The 15,985-nt window shown below is 32.7% G+C and overlaps 1 protein-coding gene across 5 annotated transcripts in view; it reads left to right on the plus strand.

The window, feature by feature from the left end:
* Positions 1 to 5,548: 5,548 nt before the first annotated feature.
* Positions 5,549 to 15,985, plus strand: part of LOC114299638 (uncharacterized) — a 29,183-nt gene continuing 18,746 nt past the window's right edge. The window contains exons 1-9 of one of the 5 annotated variants that reach the window (XR_014335104.1): positions 8,187 to 8,452; positions 8,965 to 9,165; positions 9,253 to 9,420; positions 9,653 to 10,042; positions 11,355 to 11,434; positions 11,547 to 11,907; positions 13,066 to 13,278; positions 14,979 to 15,404; positions 15,876 to 15,939. Coding sequence is in view for 4 of the 5 variants with exons in the window: in XM_082877618.1 (XP_082733744.1) it covers positions 8,372 to 8,452; positions 8,965 to 9,165; positions 9,253 to 9,420; positions 9,653 to 10,042; positions 11,355 to 11,434; positions 11,547 to 11,907; positions 13,066 to 13,278; positions 14,979 to 15,308 (1,824 nt within the window). In the remaining variant the exon portion in view is untranslated. Of the gene's footprint in view, positions 5,893 to 8,123; positions 8,453 to 8,964; positions 9,166 to 9,252; positions 9,421 to 9,652; positions 10,043 to 11,354; positions 11,435 to 11,546; positions 11,908 to 13,065; positions 13,279 to 14,978; positions 15,687 to 15,875; positions 15,958 to 15,985 lie in introns of those variants that run through there. The other 4 variants (XM_082877619.1, XM_082877620.1, XM_082877618.1 and 1 more) reach the window with 4 other exon arrangements.

The raw sequence follows: 15,985 nt of genomic DNA on the forward strand, positions 1-15,985 counted from the left end.
GATGGTCAATATTTACACTTCCATTTACATCTTATTACAGTTCCATGACAGTCAAGTCTATGTTACAATTCACTTTCCATTTCTTATTCAACTTTGAGTTTGAAAACAAGGCTCAGTACTCTGGTCAAAACATTTGATGAGATTATAGTTCATCACTAGAACGCTTTCAAAATTCAAGGTGGATACACATTTTGGTGTCGTATCGATAACACATAAACTACTTCCATACTTCACAAACGATAATGATATACATTTTAATGCTATATCAAATTAAACAAACCTTTCAATAGATAAGCATATGAGCTATATCACTACTACAACAGATAAGCATATGAGCTATATCAATACTTCAACAGATAAACATATGAGCTATATCAATACTTCAATAGATAAGCATATGAGCTGTATCAACACTTCAATAGATAAGCATATGAGCTGTATCAACACTTCAATGGGCGAGCATATGAGCTGCATCCCTGGGTCCATTCCCCATCTTCCCTTAACCATTAACCGGTTTAGAGGTACATCCCCTAAACCGTGGAGTACATCCCCCATCTCCTCCCATACACAAGCAATGCATATAAACACAGAATCATATACATAATCGATTAATGCATAAAGTTAATGTATTCTATCAACCGTCCACACATAATGCATATAAACACATTGGTCATATACACAATCAATCAATACATAAAGTTAATATATTCTATCAACCGTCATACTCTATGACACACCTGATTGATTAGTTTTAGTTTGCCTAATCATCATGCATTGTCTACAACAATCAATACTACCCTCCACCGGTAGCCCAAAATAATTACACCCTTCAGTCCCATACTTTCCTAATTTCAACATTTCCAATTCGATTCCTCATTTCCTTTAATCAATTATATATATAAATTAATAAAACAATTAGGGCAAATTACCTTAATTAACAAAACAACTCTAAGGTTTCATTTTCATCCACCATCCATCATCCAACTCATTTTATTTCATACCAAACTTGCATATAGGTCTATTTCAAACGAAACCCCAACTTTTGTAAAATTACACAAAAGACCCAAACTTTCTCAAATCTACCCAACAACACCCAACATATCAAAATGCTAAAATTTAAAGACAAAATCCATAAGGAAGAGTAGGATATCCCTAACTCAAAAGATGACACTCAACGGAGAAGTCGAAGAAACTCAACGTGCTCCAAAACTCAATATTTTTGGATCAAAAGATAGTCCTTGATGATCAACCCAACTTTTAAAAAGACCAAAGGTAAGGAGAACACCTTAGCTAGATCAAACCCTAGAGAGAAGGGAGATTCTAGAGAGAGGAGCTCTCAAAAATGGGTTTTTGAAAAAGTAGGAGAGAGAAAGAAAAGTGAAAAGTGATTTAAAATCACCCAGCGGATAACTCATATACGCACGACCCGCTCGAGCGGAGAATACAACACTCGAGCGTCAAGCACAAATATCTGGTACCGCTTGAGCGTAAGGATGACCGCTCGAGCGCCAAGAAACAAAAGCAAAACACATCCGCTCGAGCGTGAAGAACCAGTCCGCTCGAGCGCAGATTTTCATCTCCTAGAACTTTTCAGAAAAAGAACTATCCGCTCGAGCGCCAACAATACCGCTCGAGCGCGACTCGCTCGAGCGCAAGAAACCCGCTTGAGCGTAAAAAACACACCTGCAGAAGTATTACAGGGCCACGAAATACTGGAAGTGTGTAAACCCCGCTCGAGCTTAATAAGACCCGCTTGAGCGGACAACCAAAAACCAAACTCCGCTCGAGCGCAGAATGATCCGCTCGAGCGTAACACCAAAATTTAGGGCAACAACACTAGAGACCAAAACTCAATCCACCTGTTCGAAACATGCCCAACACATCCTAAAACTCAAACACTAAGAGTAAAGGGTAGAAACGAGAATAAGACGACAACACAACCACAGAACCGAGTCTGGATTACAGTTAAACAACCAAGGGAAAAACGGGGTCGCTATATAAGAACTGTGACGCCCCAAATTTTTTTTTGAAACGTCATAAGATTTAAATAACGATAACTTGCTAGATAAAGTTTTAACTACTGATTAGGAACTTTTAAGTTCTTACATAGTCAAAGTCCAACAACAAAATAAAACTACAAGTTCACACACAACGTCGCAACATAGTTAAATCCTAATACAAGGGATAACAGGATTTTATTTTGATAAAATCTTGACTCTAAGTCAGCCAAGGTTCGATATTGATAGCAACTCCAATTTCAGCCTCAGGCCCTTCTTCGACATAATCTGGCATGAAATGCTAGGGCAACAAAATATATGCCATGAGTTTTGCAACACAGTAAGAAAACGTAACCAACCTACCATTCTTTTTAAGAGAAAAATAATAAGATTCTAAACATGAGATAACAATATAATTGTACAGATAAATTACAACCATTAGAATAATTTCAGTAATTTTAATAAATTAGGTGACACTCGAAATCTCACCAAAGAGATTTAACTTACTAACCACTAAGCATGGCAACGGTTAATTTGAAACCGTCCCTTGGTCAAATATTTAAGTGTTACCAACCGTAACTACTAGGGATGCCCACGTCCGGAGTTATATACCCAAGTAGTGGCATCCGTGGTCTGCTCCAAGGAAACGGTCTGCCAGGGGTAAGTAACCTCCCTGTGTGCCACCTGCACATCCACCCTTATTCCAAAACCGAATACCGAAAAGGGTTCAAATAAGTCCCGTGCCATCTTAGAGTTTCGCAACACAATTTACGTGAGAATTCTAAAAACTAGGGCTCACCCTGAACAACCGGTATTGACCGTCAACCCTTAATTTCGTATACTCTTCAAAACTAATACTCACCCTAAACAACTGGTATTAACCGTCAATTGTTAACTTTATATATACCATTATTCATTTAGATTAATTCATAGATCAAACCCATAATCTAAAAATTTATCATGAAACTAGACTTCTCAAGTCTAATCTTTTAGTTAGAAATTACCATATTTGGCTTAGTGTAGGATTTTGAATAAATTTTCAAATACATAGTAAAATCTGTCTCACAGTTTCAGATTTAGTTAAACATTTGTGTAAATTCGTAGGAAGCTCAAAACTTGTTGTCAAAAATTTCTGGATAAACTAGACATCATTATCAACATCTTTGTAGAAGAAATCATCTCGAAATTTTGAGTATAAGATTGTCTAAAAATTCGGGTAAACATGCTGGCAAATTCAAGACAGATTATTCTCAACACAGTTTCAGATTTAGTTAAAAATTTGTATAAATTCTTAGAAAGCTCAAAAATTGTTTCTAAATTTTTTTGGATAAACTAAACATCATTATCAACAACTTTGTAGAAGAAATCATCTCGAAATTTTGAGTATAAAATTATCTAAAAATTCGGGTAACATGCTGGTAGATTCAAAACAAATTATTCTCAACACAGTTTCAGATTAAGTTAAAAATTTGTATAAATTCGTGGAAAGCTCAAAAATTGTTACCAAAATTCCTGGATGAACTAGAAATCATTATCAACAACTTTTTAGAAGAAATTATCTCGAAATTTTGAGTATAAAATTATCTAAAAATTCAGGCAAACATGTTGGCAGATTCAAAATAGATTATCTTCAACACAATTTCAGATTTTTGTTAAAAATTTGTATAAATTCGTAGGAAGCTCAAAAATTGTTACCAAAATTCCTGGATGAACTAGACATCATTATCAACAACTTTGTAGAAGAAATCATCTCGAAATTTTGAGTATAAAATTGTCTAAAAATTTAGGCAAACATGCTGGCAGATTCAACACAGATTATTTTCAACACAGTTTAGACAATGTATCATATGTATACAATCTGAAAATTTCAATTATGTAAAAAAAAATGAGAGGGTTGAGTGAGTTTTCTTACTTAGTTGTAGGGTTGAAATGGAATAATGAAATGGTAGGAAAAATATGCAACCTCAATCTTCTCCTCTTCTTTCACAAGAATTTCCTCTATTTGGATGTATATTGTTTATGCTTCACCCATAAAATATGAACTTTCTGTGCATGCTACTAGGTGCATTATATAGACTCTGTCCGTGGCTAGCTCTCTCTCTCTCCCTCTCTCTCACACATTTTTTCATTAATAAAACCATTCCGTTTCTCCAAGTTCTAAGAATTAGGCTTTCTCTAATTTCTTTGCTCACTTTCTCCAAATTCTATGGCTTTCCCTAAATCCTAAGAAAGATAATGGTTTATGGTTCCCATATCACCATGCAAACAGCTACGAATTTTTATTTTATTTTATTTTATTTTTATTTATTTATTTATTTTAATTTAATTTTATTTATAATAATAATTATTGAACATCCATAACATTTTTATTCTTAATAAAGTCTTTGTTAGTGATAGAATTGAGTTAATTTAAAACTAAATTTTTTTTTGTACTATTATATATTTTAGGTAGATTCTGAAATGGGTTTTCACAAGAACAATAATGATTGTTTTAATTAAAAATAAAGAGACTACGATATTATTATCTATGAAAATTCTAATATAATGATAATATCTATAATATCTATCATTATTGACATGCAAACATAATTAACCTCAATGAAAATATAGAATTTATTAAATTGTTAGTTACATTTGACATGTAGGTGTAATCCTTCATATGTTTCTTTACTATTGGTTGGTGATATAACATGTCAACAATGACATGGTGTGACTATTATATTGAATTTTTATGCATATTTTGTATAAAAAATTACTATATCATTATATACTAATTTATTCTAAAACTTTATATTCATGACTTTTTTTAATATTGTCCATGATACGCTAATTACAAATAACATTCATTTTGTTTGGTTTGAGTTTTTTAAAAACACTTTTAGAAAATTCTACTTTTTTATTTTTCGTATTTTTTTACTGAATTTTTTTAGTATTTTAAGCATTTTTTTTAAAATTTTTTTTAGAAACACTTAACATAGATACACTTAAAAAGTATATTTTTTTACAAAAAAAATCTTTAAAAAATTCATTAAATACCAAAATACAAAAAATACAAAAAATAATACATTTTCGTATTTTTATGTATTTATTAATTTTTGAAATATTTTTTCACAAATATTTTATTTTGTTAGATATATCTAAATAAGATGCATCTAAAAGAGTAAAAAAAAAAGTTTAAAATTTTAAAAATATTCACTAAAAAAAATGAAAAAAAAATCTTAATTCAAAAAATTCAAACTAAACACGTTGATTATTATTATTTTTTTTTATCTTTCTTGAAGTTAATTGTAAAAATTTATGTGAAATATTTTTGTAAACATTTTCAATGTTGTAATTAATAAGTGCCTCGTTTAATTTTTTGGCTACGCTACTAGATTACATGCATTAATTAGTATATCAGTTAATGTATTAACTAGTGTTATATCATTATTATTAACCTTATCTATTATATAAATTACAAATATTCAAAACCTATAAAGTTGTACCATATTATCTATTAATATATTAATTAATATATATATATATATATATAATATTAATTACGTAAATTTAAGTGTTAGACTTTTCATCAATCTGTTATTACTGACGAAGAAAAATATAAGAGAGAGAGAGAGAGTGCAGAGAGACAGAGAGAGAGGTCTGGCACTGGCAGCGATTGAGAGAGAACTTTTCATCAATCTCTTATTACTCACTAACGAAGAAAAAGATAAGAGAGTCGAGAGAGACAGAGGGAGGTCGGGCACTAGCAGTGATTGAGAGAGAGAGAGAGAGAGAGAGAGATAGATAGAGAGAGAAGAGGAGGGGATTTTGCTTTCAATAATCGAAGAAGATGAAGATAAAAGAGCCTACGAAGCAAATACATGGAAGAAGAAGCTCCACTTTCGTAGCCCTAATCGTAAGACCAGATCAAGTTTTTCTTTTCTTCGCTTTTCTCTCAACAGAAACGCAATTCTCTCTCAATAGAAACGCGATTCTTACACAACGTTTCTCTCTAAGAAGCGCAATTTTAGTAAAATTTCAATGACTAGAATGTTTATCATTTTATTTTTTTATTTTTTTGGGACTAGAACCGAGTTTGGCGGATGAGACGTAATCAGCATTGGCGTTATTTTGTCAATCTGTGTTTAAGGAGAAAGGATTGGATTGTTGTCGATTAATAACTTTAATTGATACGTTAGGGAGGTTGCTATTTCACAGTGGCTTATGTCCCATTTTTCAGAAATTTGAAGTATTTTAGTTCTTGGAAAAACTAATTTCAATAGTTATTGTATTTTTTTCTGTGGAGAAAGTAAATTATTTATACATAAACTAAGTAATGAATGTTTGGTCTCTGTCTCTTTTCTTCATGTTGTTATGTATGCATTTAGGCAGTAGTTTTTACATATATATAGATTGTGAGGTCAAAATGATATGTGACTTTTAGTTCCATAGTTCCTTAGGCACCGTTTGGGAAGAAGTTGGTTGGGCTTTTTTGGCTATTTTAGTCACAAAAAACAAAATAGGCTATTTTAACCATAACAAACAAAACATCACATCCAACCCATAATCATTACACTCTTCTCTCACAAAAAAAGTCAAAAAAGCCAAAAAGTCAAAAAGCCCTTCCCAAACCAAGCTTTTTAGCCCAGACTAAAATAGCCAAAAAAGCTAAAAAGTCAAAAAACCAACCCACTTCCACAAACGAAAGCTTAATATTTTCTCTAGTTTTATCGGATTGATGCGGAAAAATATTTTTCTTTTACTCTATATTATTGTGTTTGTGTGGATGTTATTGTGTCTAAACCTTAGTTGCATGAAATGGGAGTGGAAGCAAGAGCGGAATCAAGGCATCGTAAACATTTCAAGAATCGTTGGTAGGAAGCGTTTGTAAATATATATTATTTTTTTTGAACTAGTCAACACAAGACAAGATAATAAATTAGTTTGGTGGTGTTACATGCAGGGGCGGAGGGAATGAGGGTCTAGGGGGGGTCACGTGCCCCTGGGTTTTGGAATTTTTTTTTTGGCAAACATGAAGAAAATATTTTAAATAAAAATTTATAAAAATATTATTTAGAGTAAAATGTCAATGATATTTTTAAAATTATAAGAACAATAATGATTGTTTTAATTAAAAATAAAGAGACTATGATATTATTATCTACGAAAATTCTAATATAATGATAATATCTATTATTATTGGCATGCAAACGTAATTAACCTCAATGAAAATATGGAGTTTATTAAATTGTTAGTTACATTTGACATATAGGATTAATCCTTCATATGTTTCTTTATTATTGGTTGATGATATCACATGTCATTGATGACGTGGTATGACTATTATATTGAATTTTTACGCATATTTTGTATAAAACATTATTTTATCATTGTATACTAATTTATTTTAAAACTTTATATTCATGACTTTTTTTAATATTGTCCATGATACACTAATTACAAATTACATTCACTTTCTTTGATTTGAGTTTTCCAAAAACACTTTTCAGAAAATTCTACTTTTTTATTTTTCGTATTTTTTTACTGAATTTTTTTAGTATTTTAAGCAATTTTTTTTAATTTTTAGACACACTTAATATGAAAATGCTTAAAAAGTATATTTTTTCCAAAAAAAATATTTAAAAAATTCATTAAATACCAAAAATACAAAAAATAATATATTTTTCGTATTTTTATGTGTTTATTAATTTTTGAAATATTTTTTCACAAATATTTTATTTTGTTAGATACATCTAAATAAGATGCATCTAAAAAAGTAAAAAAAAATATTTAAAATTTTAAAAATATTCACTAAAAAAAATGAAAAAAAAACTTAATTCAAAAAATTCAAACTAAACACGTTGATTATTATTTTTTTTTTATCTTTCTTGAAGTCAATCGTAAAAATTTATGTGAAATATTTTTGTAAACATTTTCAATGTTGTAATTAATAAGTGCCTCCTTTAATTTTTGACTATGCCACTAGATTACATGCACTAATTAATATATCAAGTTAATGTATAAACTAGTATTATACCATTATTATTAATCCTACCTATTATATAAATTATAAATATTTAAAACTTATAAAATTATACCATATTATCTATTGATATACTAATTAATATATATATAAGTGTTAGACTTTTCGTCAATCTGTTATTACTACTGACGAAGAAAACTATAAGAGAGAGAGAGAGAGAGAGTCGAGGGAGACGGAGGGAGGTCTGGCACTGGCAGCGATTGAGAGAGAACTTTTCATCAATCTCTTATTACTCACTAACGAAGAAAAAGATAAGAGAGTCGAGAGAGACAAAGAGGGAGGTCGGGCACTGGCAGCGATTGAGAGAGAGAGAGAGAGAAGGAGGGGATTTTGCTTCCAACAATCGCAGAAGATGAAGATAAAAGAGCCTGCGAAGCATATACATGGAAGAAGAAGCTCCACTTTCGCAGCCCTAATCGTAAGACCAGATCAGGTTTTTCTTTTCTTCGCTTCTCTCTCAACAGAAACGCGATTCTCTCTCAATAGGAACGCGATTCTTACACAACGTTTCTCTCTAAGAAGCGCAGTTTTAGTAAAATTTCAATGACTAGAATGTTTGTCATTTTTATTTTTATTTTTATTTTTTTGGGACTAGAACCGAGTTTGGCGGATGAGACGTAATCAGCATTGGCGTTATATTGTCAATCTGTGTTTAAGGAGAAAGGATTGGATTGTTGTCGATTAATAACTTTAATTGATACGTTAGGGAGGTTGCTATTTCACAGTGGTTTATGTCCCATTTTTCAGAAATTTGAAGTATTTTAGTTCTTGGAAAAACTAATTTCAATCGTTATTGTATTTTTTTCTGTGGAGAAAGTAAATTATTTATACATAAACTAAGTAATGAATGTTTGGTCTCTGTCTCTTTTCTTCATGTTGTTATGTATGCATTTAGGCAGTAGTTTTTACATATATATATATATATATATTTTCTTTTTTTGTCAGATGAAAGAAAATCCCAGAGAATTGAATCCATATTTTAAGAATAATGGAACTGGTTATCCGGAAGAAGCTGACTGGACAAAGGCTGGACGGAACCAACTTCTGTCTTCTGCTGTTGTTGGAGATGGAGGTGCAAGTTGGAGACTGAAAGCATTGAAGCGAGCTCAGGAGCAGGGAGCTCGTGAAGGAATGGCCCTTGAGGAGGTAATTATCTTGTGGTTTTTTGATGTAAGGTAGGGTATCTTATCTTCTATCTTTATCATTTTGATGTGATGCACTAAAATTGTATAGGTTGTTGGAGAGCGGTGGGGATCCCTAGGTCAGCTGGCAGTTTCTGTGGCATCTTGTACAGCTGCTCCATCGCGTGCTCACCTCCGTGCCATAAAAAAAAGAAAGAAGGGGCCAAGTGAGGAACAACAAACAACTGTGGATGATCGGAATGAAAAGTTTACTGAAAAGGTACTTAGCTATTGCCAATGGTATTGTTAAAATTTACCATTTATGTTGGCCAATATGTGAATCATTTCATTTAAGATAGTGATCTACATCTTGGGGATGAATTTTGCAAATATGTTTTCCTGTGTTTAAATATATATATATATATATATTAATTTCCTGTCTAATTCTGAACTCGAAACGAAAGTAAAGATATGTGCTTCCTTTTAACTTGCATGTTATAATTTTTTATCAGAATATTGGCCGAGAAAGGCTAAGGGATCGTCGTCATTCAGAGATGAAAGTGCCTAAGCTTCATGATTCTTTATCTTGGGGCAAGCGGAAAAGTCAAAGCATGTCATCTAATAAAGATTCTGATCTTATCTCTACTGCAATGGCAAGCTTAAATAAGTTTGCAAACGATGGCAACTTTATGAGCGAAGTTATTCGTCAGCAGAACGATGACCGCGGTGGTTCTCCATATAATTGTGAGAGAAATGTGGAGTCAGAAATGGTTTCATTTGAATCTCAGAAACCTGGTGAATCTAGTGCAGTTGTTAATTGGGGAATGAGTGCTAACCAGTTGGCCGCAAAAGCTTTGCAACTTTGTTTGAAAGGACAGCATGAAGAAGCTGAAAAACTTTTGGTGAGACAAACACTTCTCCTTACTATTTCTACTTCCTAGTCTGCGTGCGTGTGTGTGTGTGTGCGTGCATGTTTTCTGTGTTTGTTTTTTTCTGTTATGTTTTTGGAATCTGTATATTATTAATCTTTTTTTGGGGGAGATTAGGGCATATGACACGGACTTGATAAAAATTATAAGAAGCAATAGGCATGTTGGTTTGTTTACTCATGTGATTGATTGTCAATATTAAGTTATTAACTTGCTTGTTTTCCAGGTTGTACTCAATTATTTTCGAATTGAAGCAAAGACTAAGAAGTGGATTTGATTGTTGATTTTCTCGTACACAACAGTTAATTAACACATTACTCATAATGGGAGTGCTTTACTCATTGAGCTGCATCCTTTGCTTTATTAGTGTAAAATTGTAGTTTCATATGATTGTAGGAACTCTTCCCAGTTGAAGCACTGCAGCTTTTGATATCCAGAGGTTGTCCCATGGAACCTCAAGGGTTTTATTTTCTATTTTATGTGTTTTGCGTCGGTAGGTGCATCTGACCTCGAGGTTGGAATTAGGCCAACTGTTGTGGCTAGGGTTTCATTATATTCCTTGAAAACTTAATGACATGATGCACTTAACTATTAAATAGTGTCCTTTTCCAATCTTCACAATCATTGTATTGTTGTTCTCTTTTTGGCTGTAGAATATTATTATCCCCAGTTTGAGCCTCCTACTTGATCATGGAGCAAGCATCACTATCAGATGAACTATCCTGAGTTTAACAACCTTGCTTTAATTGTGATACGAGGATAGGCTTATAACTTAATCATAATTTGAAATAATAAGCTTTTAGTAATTTGATCACACAAAAACTTGTAACAGAGATATTGGTATTTTTTGGTTAATGAGAAAAACGGATGTTAGGCTGAGTTTAGTAAATTGTGTACTGTATGGGTTTATATGGGTTGGTGGTCATTTTCTAAAAATCGCAAAAGGTTAGAGGTATTCACAAAATGCAATGCCAGCCATTGCACCTTTTGTTTCTGTAGAAGCATGTATTTGAAATTACATTCTAGACCCTAGTTCTTGTGTAAAACATATTTGTTGTATTGTATTGTGTGTGTGTGTGTGTTTGTGTTTTTTTAATTTTTTTTTCCTTTCATTTTGATTGGTATTGGGGGTTTGGCAACTTGGAACCTCGTTGCATTATATTTGAGCAATTTTTTTTGAACTTAAATGTTATAAGGAGTGATGTGTTTGGTGGACCAGTTACAATAGGATTGGGATTTCTCTTTGATTATTAATTCGAAGTGTATTTTTATTTGTTGTTACCAGAAAGAAGTGGAGAACATTAAAGCGAAGCAAGGTACTGTGGATGAATCCAGTGAAGCACAAAATGAGAGAAACAAAAGAAGGTAATTTTTTGTCTCACAATTATTTAGTCAGTTCAGGTGTTACCATTGAGAGTAAGATGCTGTCTCTTATATTGTCATTAGAAAATAATTTATGCTGAATTTAATTTTTCAGATATGGCACACGTGACACATCTATTCAGCAAAGAAAGAAAGAAGATGATGCTGACATGCACCTTGCCCAAAAGATAGCACAAAATAAACAGTACAGTATATCTGGTCGGGCAGATGATGAATATGATTTTGATGATGGTCCAAGGAGAAAGACTCGGAAGAAAGGGGCCAAAGATAATAAGTTAACTGAGAAGACTAATTTTCCCCAGCGAATCTTGACTCAGCAAGAGCGTTGCCAATTCTGTTTTGAGAACCCCAGCAGGCCAAGACATCTTGTGGTTGCTATAGCCAATTTCACCTACCTCAGTTTACCACACTGGCAGTCCATTGTGCCAGGCCATTGCTGCATTTTAACCTCGCAGGTTAGTATTAGTTTGTTAACTTAGTATATTATGTCATCTCTTTTCATGTTACTGAAGCCACTTGCAATTGCGTTGAAGCTATGGATGATCATTAATTCATCACTTAGAAGTTAGGATATCTGTCTTGTTAGCTGTTAAAAATTAAGAATCATGGACACTTACAAGGAGGTTCCGTGTCTATATCAAACATTATAACTCATTGGACGCTCCTGTTACGTGTTGGACGCATGTCCAAACGTGTCTTGTTATTTGTTTTAGACCTGGACATGCTTTGGACACCTAAGGGATGCATGTGCCCATTGATTTATGCACATGCACGAGACATTGCAAGTTTGAAGAAGTAAGTTGGGAGTCAATGATTAAGATGTGGATGTAATGACTATTAGTCACTGCTTTCTACTCTTTAATTCTCAAAATTCTAATGCCTAACACTTGTAATTTGTTTATGAAAATGTTTTCTAAAATAGATTATTAAAGTTTTTTGTTTGCACTTATCTTCTAATATATACAATGTGGAAAATAATTCCTTATTATTTTGTTGTAATATAATGCTTTTCTAATGTAAAAATAAAGCAATTGTTATTATTCTCATGTGTATATAAATATCTATTTTTTTTGTTGACATGTCCCTGCTTTGTTGTGTCCTTATTTTTTAAAAATTGTCATGCCAGCTTTGTCCCTTTTGCATCGTACGTATCTATGTCTCGCGTTTGTATCTATGCTTCTTAAACAGGTCTATTTGTTAAATGACACTGTAGAAAATAGTCTGCATTTAGTTCCAGCCACTGTTCGTGGTCAGGAGGTTTCTGCACGTCATAAGTGATAATGATAAGGCATTGAATGCTAGTTGAATCATAAATTTCTATAGAGGCATGTATTAATTATAATATTAATAATTACTACTGTTTAACTGCTTGTGGGAGAAAATGGACTTAAATAGGTTGTGCATAGAAGCAATAGATAGAATTATTTCATTCTCATAGGATGTCCAGTCCCAGCCTCTCTTGTTATTGTTTTGGACTCAAATTGGTTGCTTTATGTTCAATCACTCATTTCATTCTCATGGGATGTCCAGTCACCATCTCTTTCTTCATTGTTCTTATTGTTAATTTCGTCATTATGATTTTTATTCTAATCATTGTTTTTATGCGTAAACAGCATGAATCAGCCACACGGGCTGTTGACAGTAATGTGTGGGATGAAATTCGCAACTTCAAGAAATGCCTTATCATGATGTTTGCAAAGCAAGGGAAGGATGTAGTGTTCCTTGAAACTGTGATGGGATTGGCGCAGCAAAGGCGTCATTGTATGGTTGAGTGCATTCCTTTGCCCCAAGACATAGCAAAACAGGCACCTCTCTATTTTAAAAAGGTTTGGTTTTCTACTTTCATTTTCAATTTTATTTGCTAGTATTCAGATTGCATATTGATAATGAATCACTTTTCTTGCAAGTGTCGCCTTTTAATGGGCTGACAATTACCCTTCCCCACCCCCTCTTTCTGTTTCATTTTTAATAAACCCTTGTGATTTTCTAAAAATCAAAGAATGAGATGACATTAGTGTAATGGGCATCCCATAGAGTTTATTTAATCAAGTTCCTTGTGATAAAAAAAGTGTCCCCTCTGTACAAGCAGGATATATCTGCCCTGGAATTAGCTGCTGAGTTGTTTGACTTAGCCATTCAACATTGAAATAGAATTACTAATTAGTTGTACGTTTTTTTATATTTTATTTTTTATTTTATTATTATTATTTTTTATGCTAGTAGGACAATGTTGCTTGAAAATACCTTCATGTGTTACACTGTTTAAGTTTCAACATAACACTAGCTTACAAGTGGGAGAGAACAAGCTGTTAGAGCTTGTTCTATTCAATCTTTGTGATTACTTCAAATTGGATCCATGGACCATGTCAATATAATGATATAAAAACAATTGGATTTTAATTCAAATATCATTGTGTGTTGTATTGGGGCAGTCTCTCTACATATACCCAACAGTGTTGTCTCAGTGGCATAATCAGTAGCACTTGTGAAGCGAGTGCAAAGAAGAAAATTGAAATCATTTTTTCCGAAGAAAACCAAGTGCTAAAAAAAGTACATAAAACTATGTTATGCAATTTTTTTTGTATATTACTTTTTACATCATACTATTTGTTGCAATGACACAAATTCTTTGGATTATGGACTTTGAGCTTCTGAATATTCTTTGATACTTTAGAACATGGACTGCTGGCATGGAAAAACTGATTTCAGTGTTCTAGGTATTACCAAATTCTAGTATCCATTTTTTTAAGCCCCACACTGCTTGTCAATCGTATCCTTTGATTTGAGTGGTGTCTTTTTATGCTGCGAAGTTGATGAGCAGCATAAAGATGTGTAGATTAGCTGAAAATCGCCCAATCCCCTCAATTAGACTTCTGAGGCAAGTATTCGTATGATGTAAACTATTAATATACTCTTTTACTTCTTTTTGACCCTTTGTTGGCAAAAAGAATACTTATAAATGTTGAATGTTATGAGAAAGGTCATAAAGTTGACTAGGTTGGGTGATCTTCCATTCTTTTTAAGGCCGCCAAGTCTCCAACTTAGCTCTGTTAGATCTCTTACTGTAATTTAGAACTTTAATTTTGTTGCTTTTCACTGGTCCAATTGTGCCTGTGGTTTCAATATTGCATTCTCCTTATTATTTGATACCATGTGCTGTCTACTATAGAGCTTATATATTTGCTACCAGTATGTTGAATTTTATATATATATATATATCTCTTACAATGTAGTTGTCAGCTTGTAGTATGGAGCATTTAGATACTGAACCAAATGTGGTGGCTGATTTTATCATCTTACATTTTTTAGCCGGGTAGTAAGTAGTCATCACCAATGGAAAACTCTGTGAAATCTTGCTATTGGTGTTAAAAAAAACAAGGATTACAAAAAAGATATGCCTGATTCTACTACTGACCAAACTAAATATTGTTTTGGATCTCAAGCAATGTTGATGAAATTTAACTTACAATTCTTTTATATTTAATTATTTTGCTATTTACATGTTTCTAAAACGAGTTTGCTTCAGGCAATTGATGAAGCTGAAGATGAGTGGAGCCAGCACAATTCAAAGAAGCTCATTGATACGAGTGAAAAGGGGTTGCGTGGTTCAATCCCCAAGGATTTTCCATACTTCCATGTTGAATTCGGATTGAATAAGGGGTTTGTTCATGTTATGGACGATGAAAAGCAGTTCAAAAGCAACTTTGGACTCAATGTTATAAGGGGGATGCTGCGATTGCCGGAAGAGGACATGTATGGTCGTAGGAAGCATGATTCAGTGGAGACACAAAAGCAAGCTGTTGCACGTTTTGTCAAACATTGGGAACCTTCTGATTGGACGAAACAACTGGACTAAACAGCATTCTATTTCCTTAACTATGTGATGCTCTTGTGCAGAATCAAAAACGGATGTTAGGCTGAGTTTAGTAAATTTTGATGAAAGAATTGGAGTAGTTCAGAATCAAAAACTTGTAGCAGAGATATTGGTATTTTTTGGTTAATGAGAAAAACGGATGTTAGGCTGAGTTTAGTAAATTGTGTAGTGTATGGGTTTTTATGGGCTGGTGGTCATTTTCTAAAAAAGGCAGAAGGTTAGATGTTTTCACAAAATGCAATGCCAGCCATTACACCTTTTTTTTCTGTAGAAGCATGTATTTGGAATTACATTCTAGACCCTAGTTCTTGTGTAAAACATATTTATTGTATTGTATTATGTGTGTGTTTGTGTTCTTTTTATTTTTTTCCCTTTTATTTTGATTGGTATTGGGGGTTTGGCAATTTGGAACCTTGTTGCATTATATGTCAGCAATTTGTTTTTGAGCTTTAACGTTAGAAGGGGTGATGTGTTTGGTGGACCAGTTACAATAGGATTGGGATTTCTCTTTGATTATTAATTCGAAGTGTGTTTTTATTTGTTGTTACCAGAAAGAAGTGGAGAACATTAAAGTGAAGCAAGGTACTGTGGAAGAATCCAGTGAAGCACAAAATGAGGGAAACAGAAGAAGGTAATTTATTATCTCACAATTATTTATT

This window comes from Camellia sinensis, chromosome 7, assembly GCF_055761805.1.
Source record: "Camellia sinensis isolate YWXY chromosome 7, ASM5576180v1, whole genome shotgun sequence".
Lineage (NCBI taxonomy): Eukaryota > Viridiplantae > Streptophyta > Magnoliopsida > Ericales > Theaceae > Camellia > Camellia sinensis.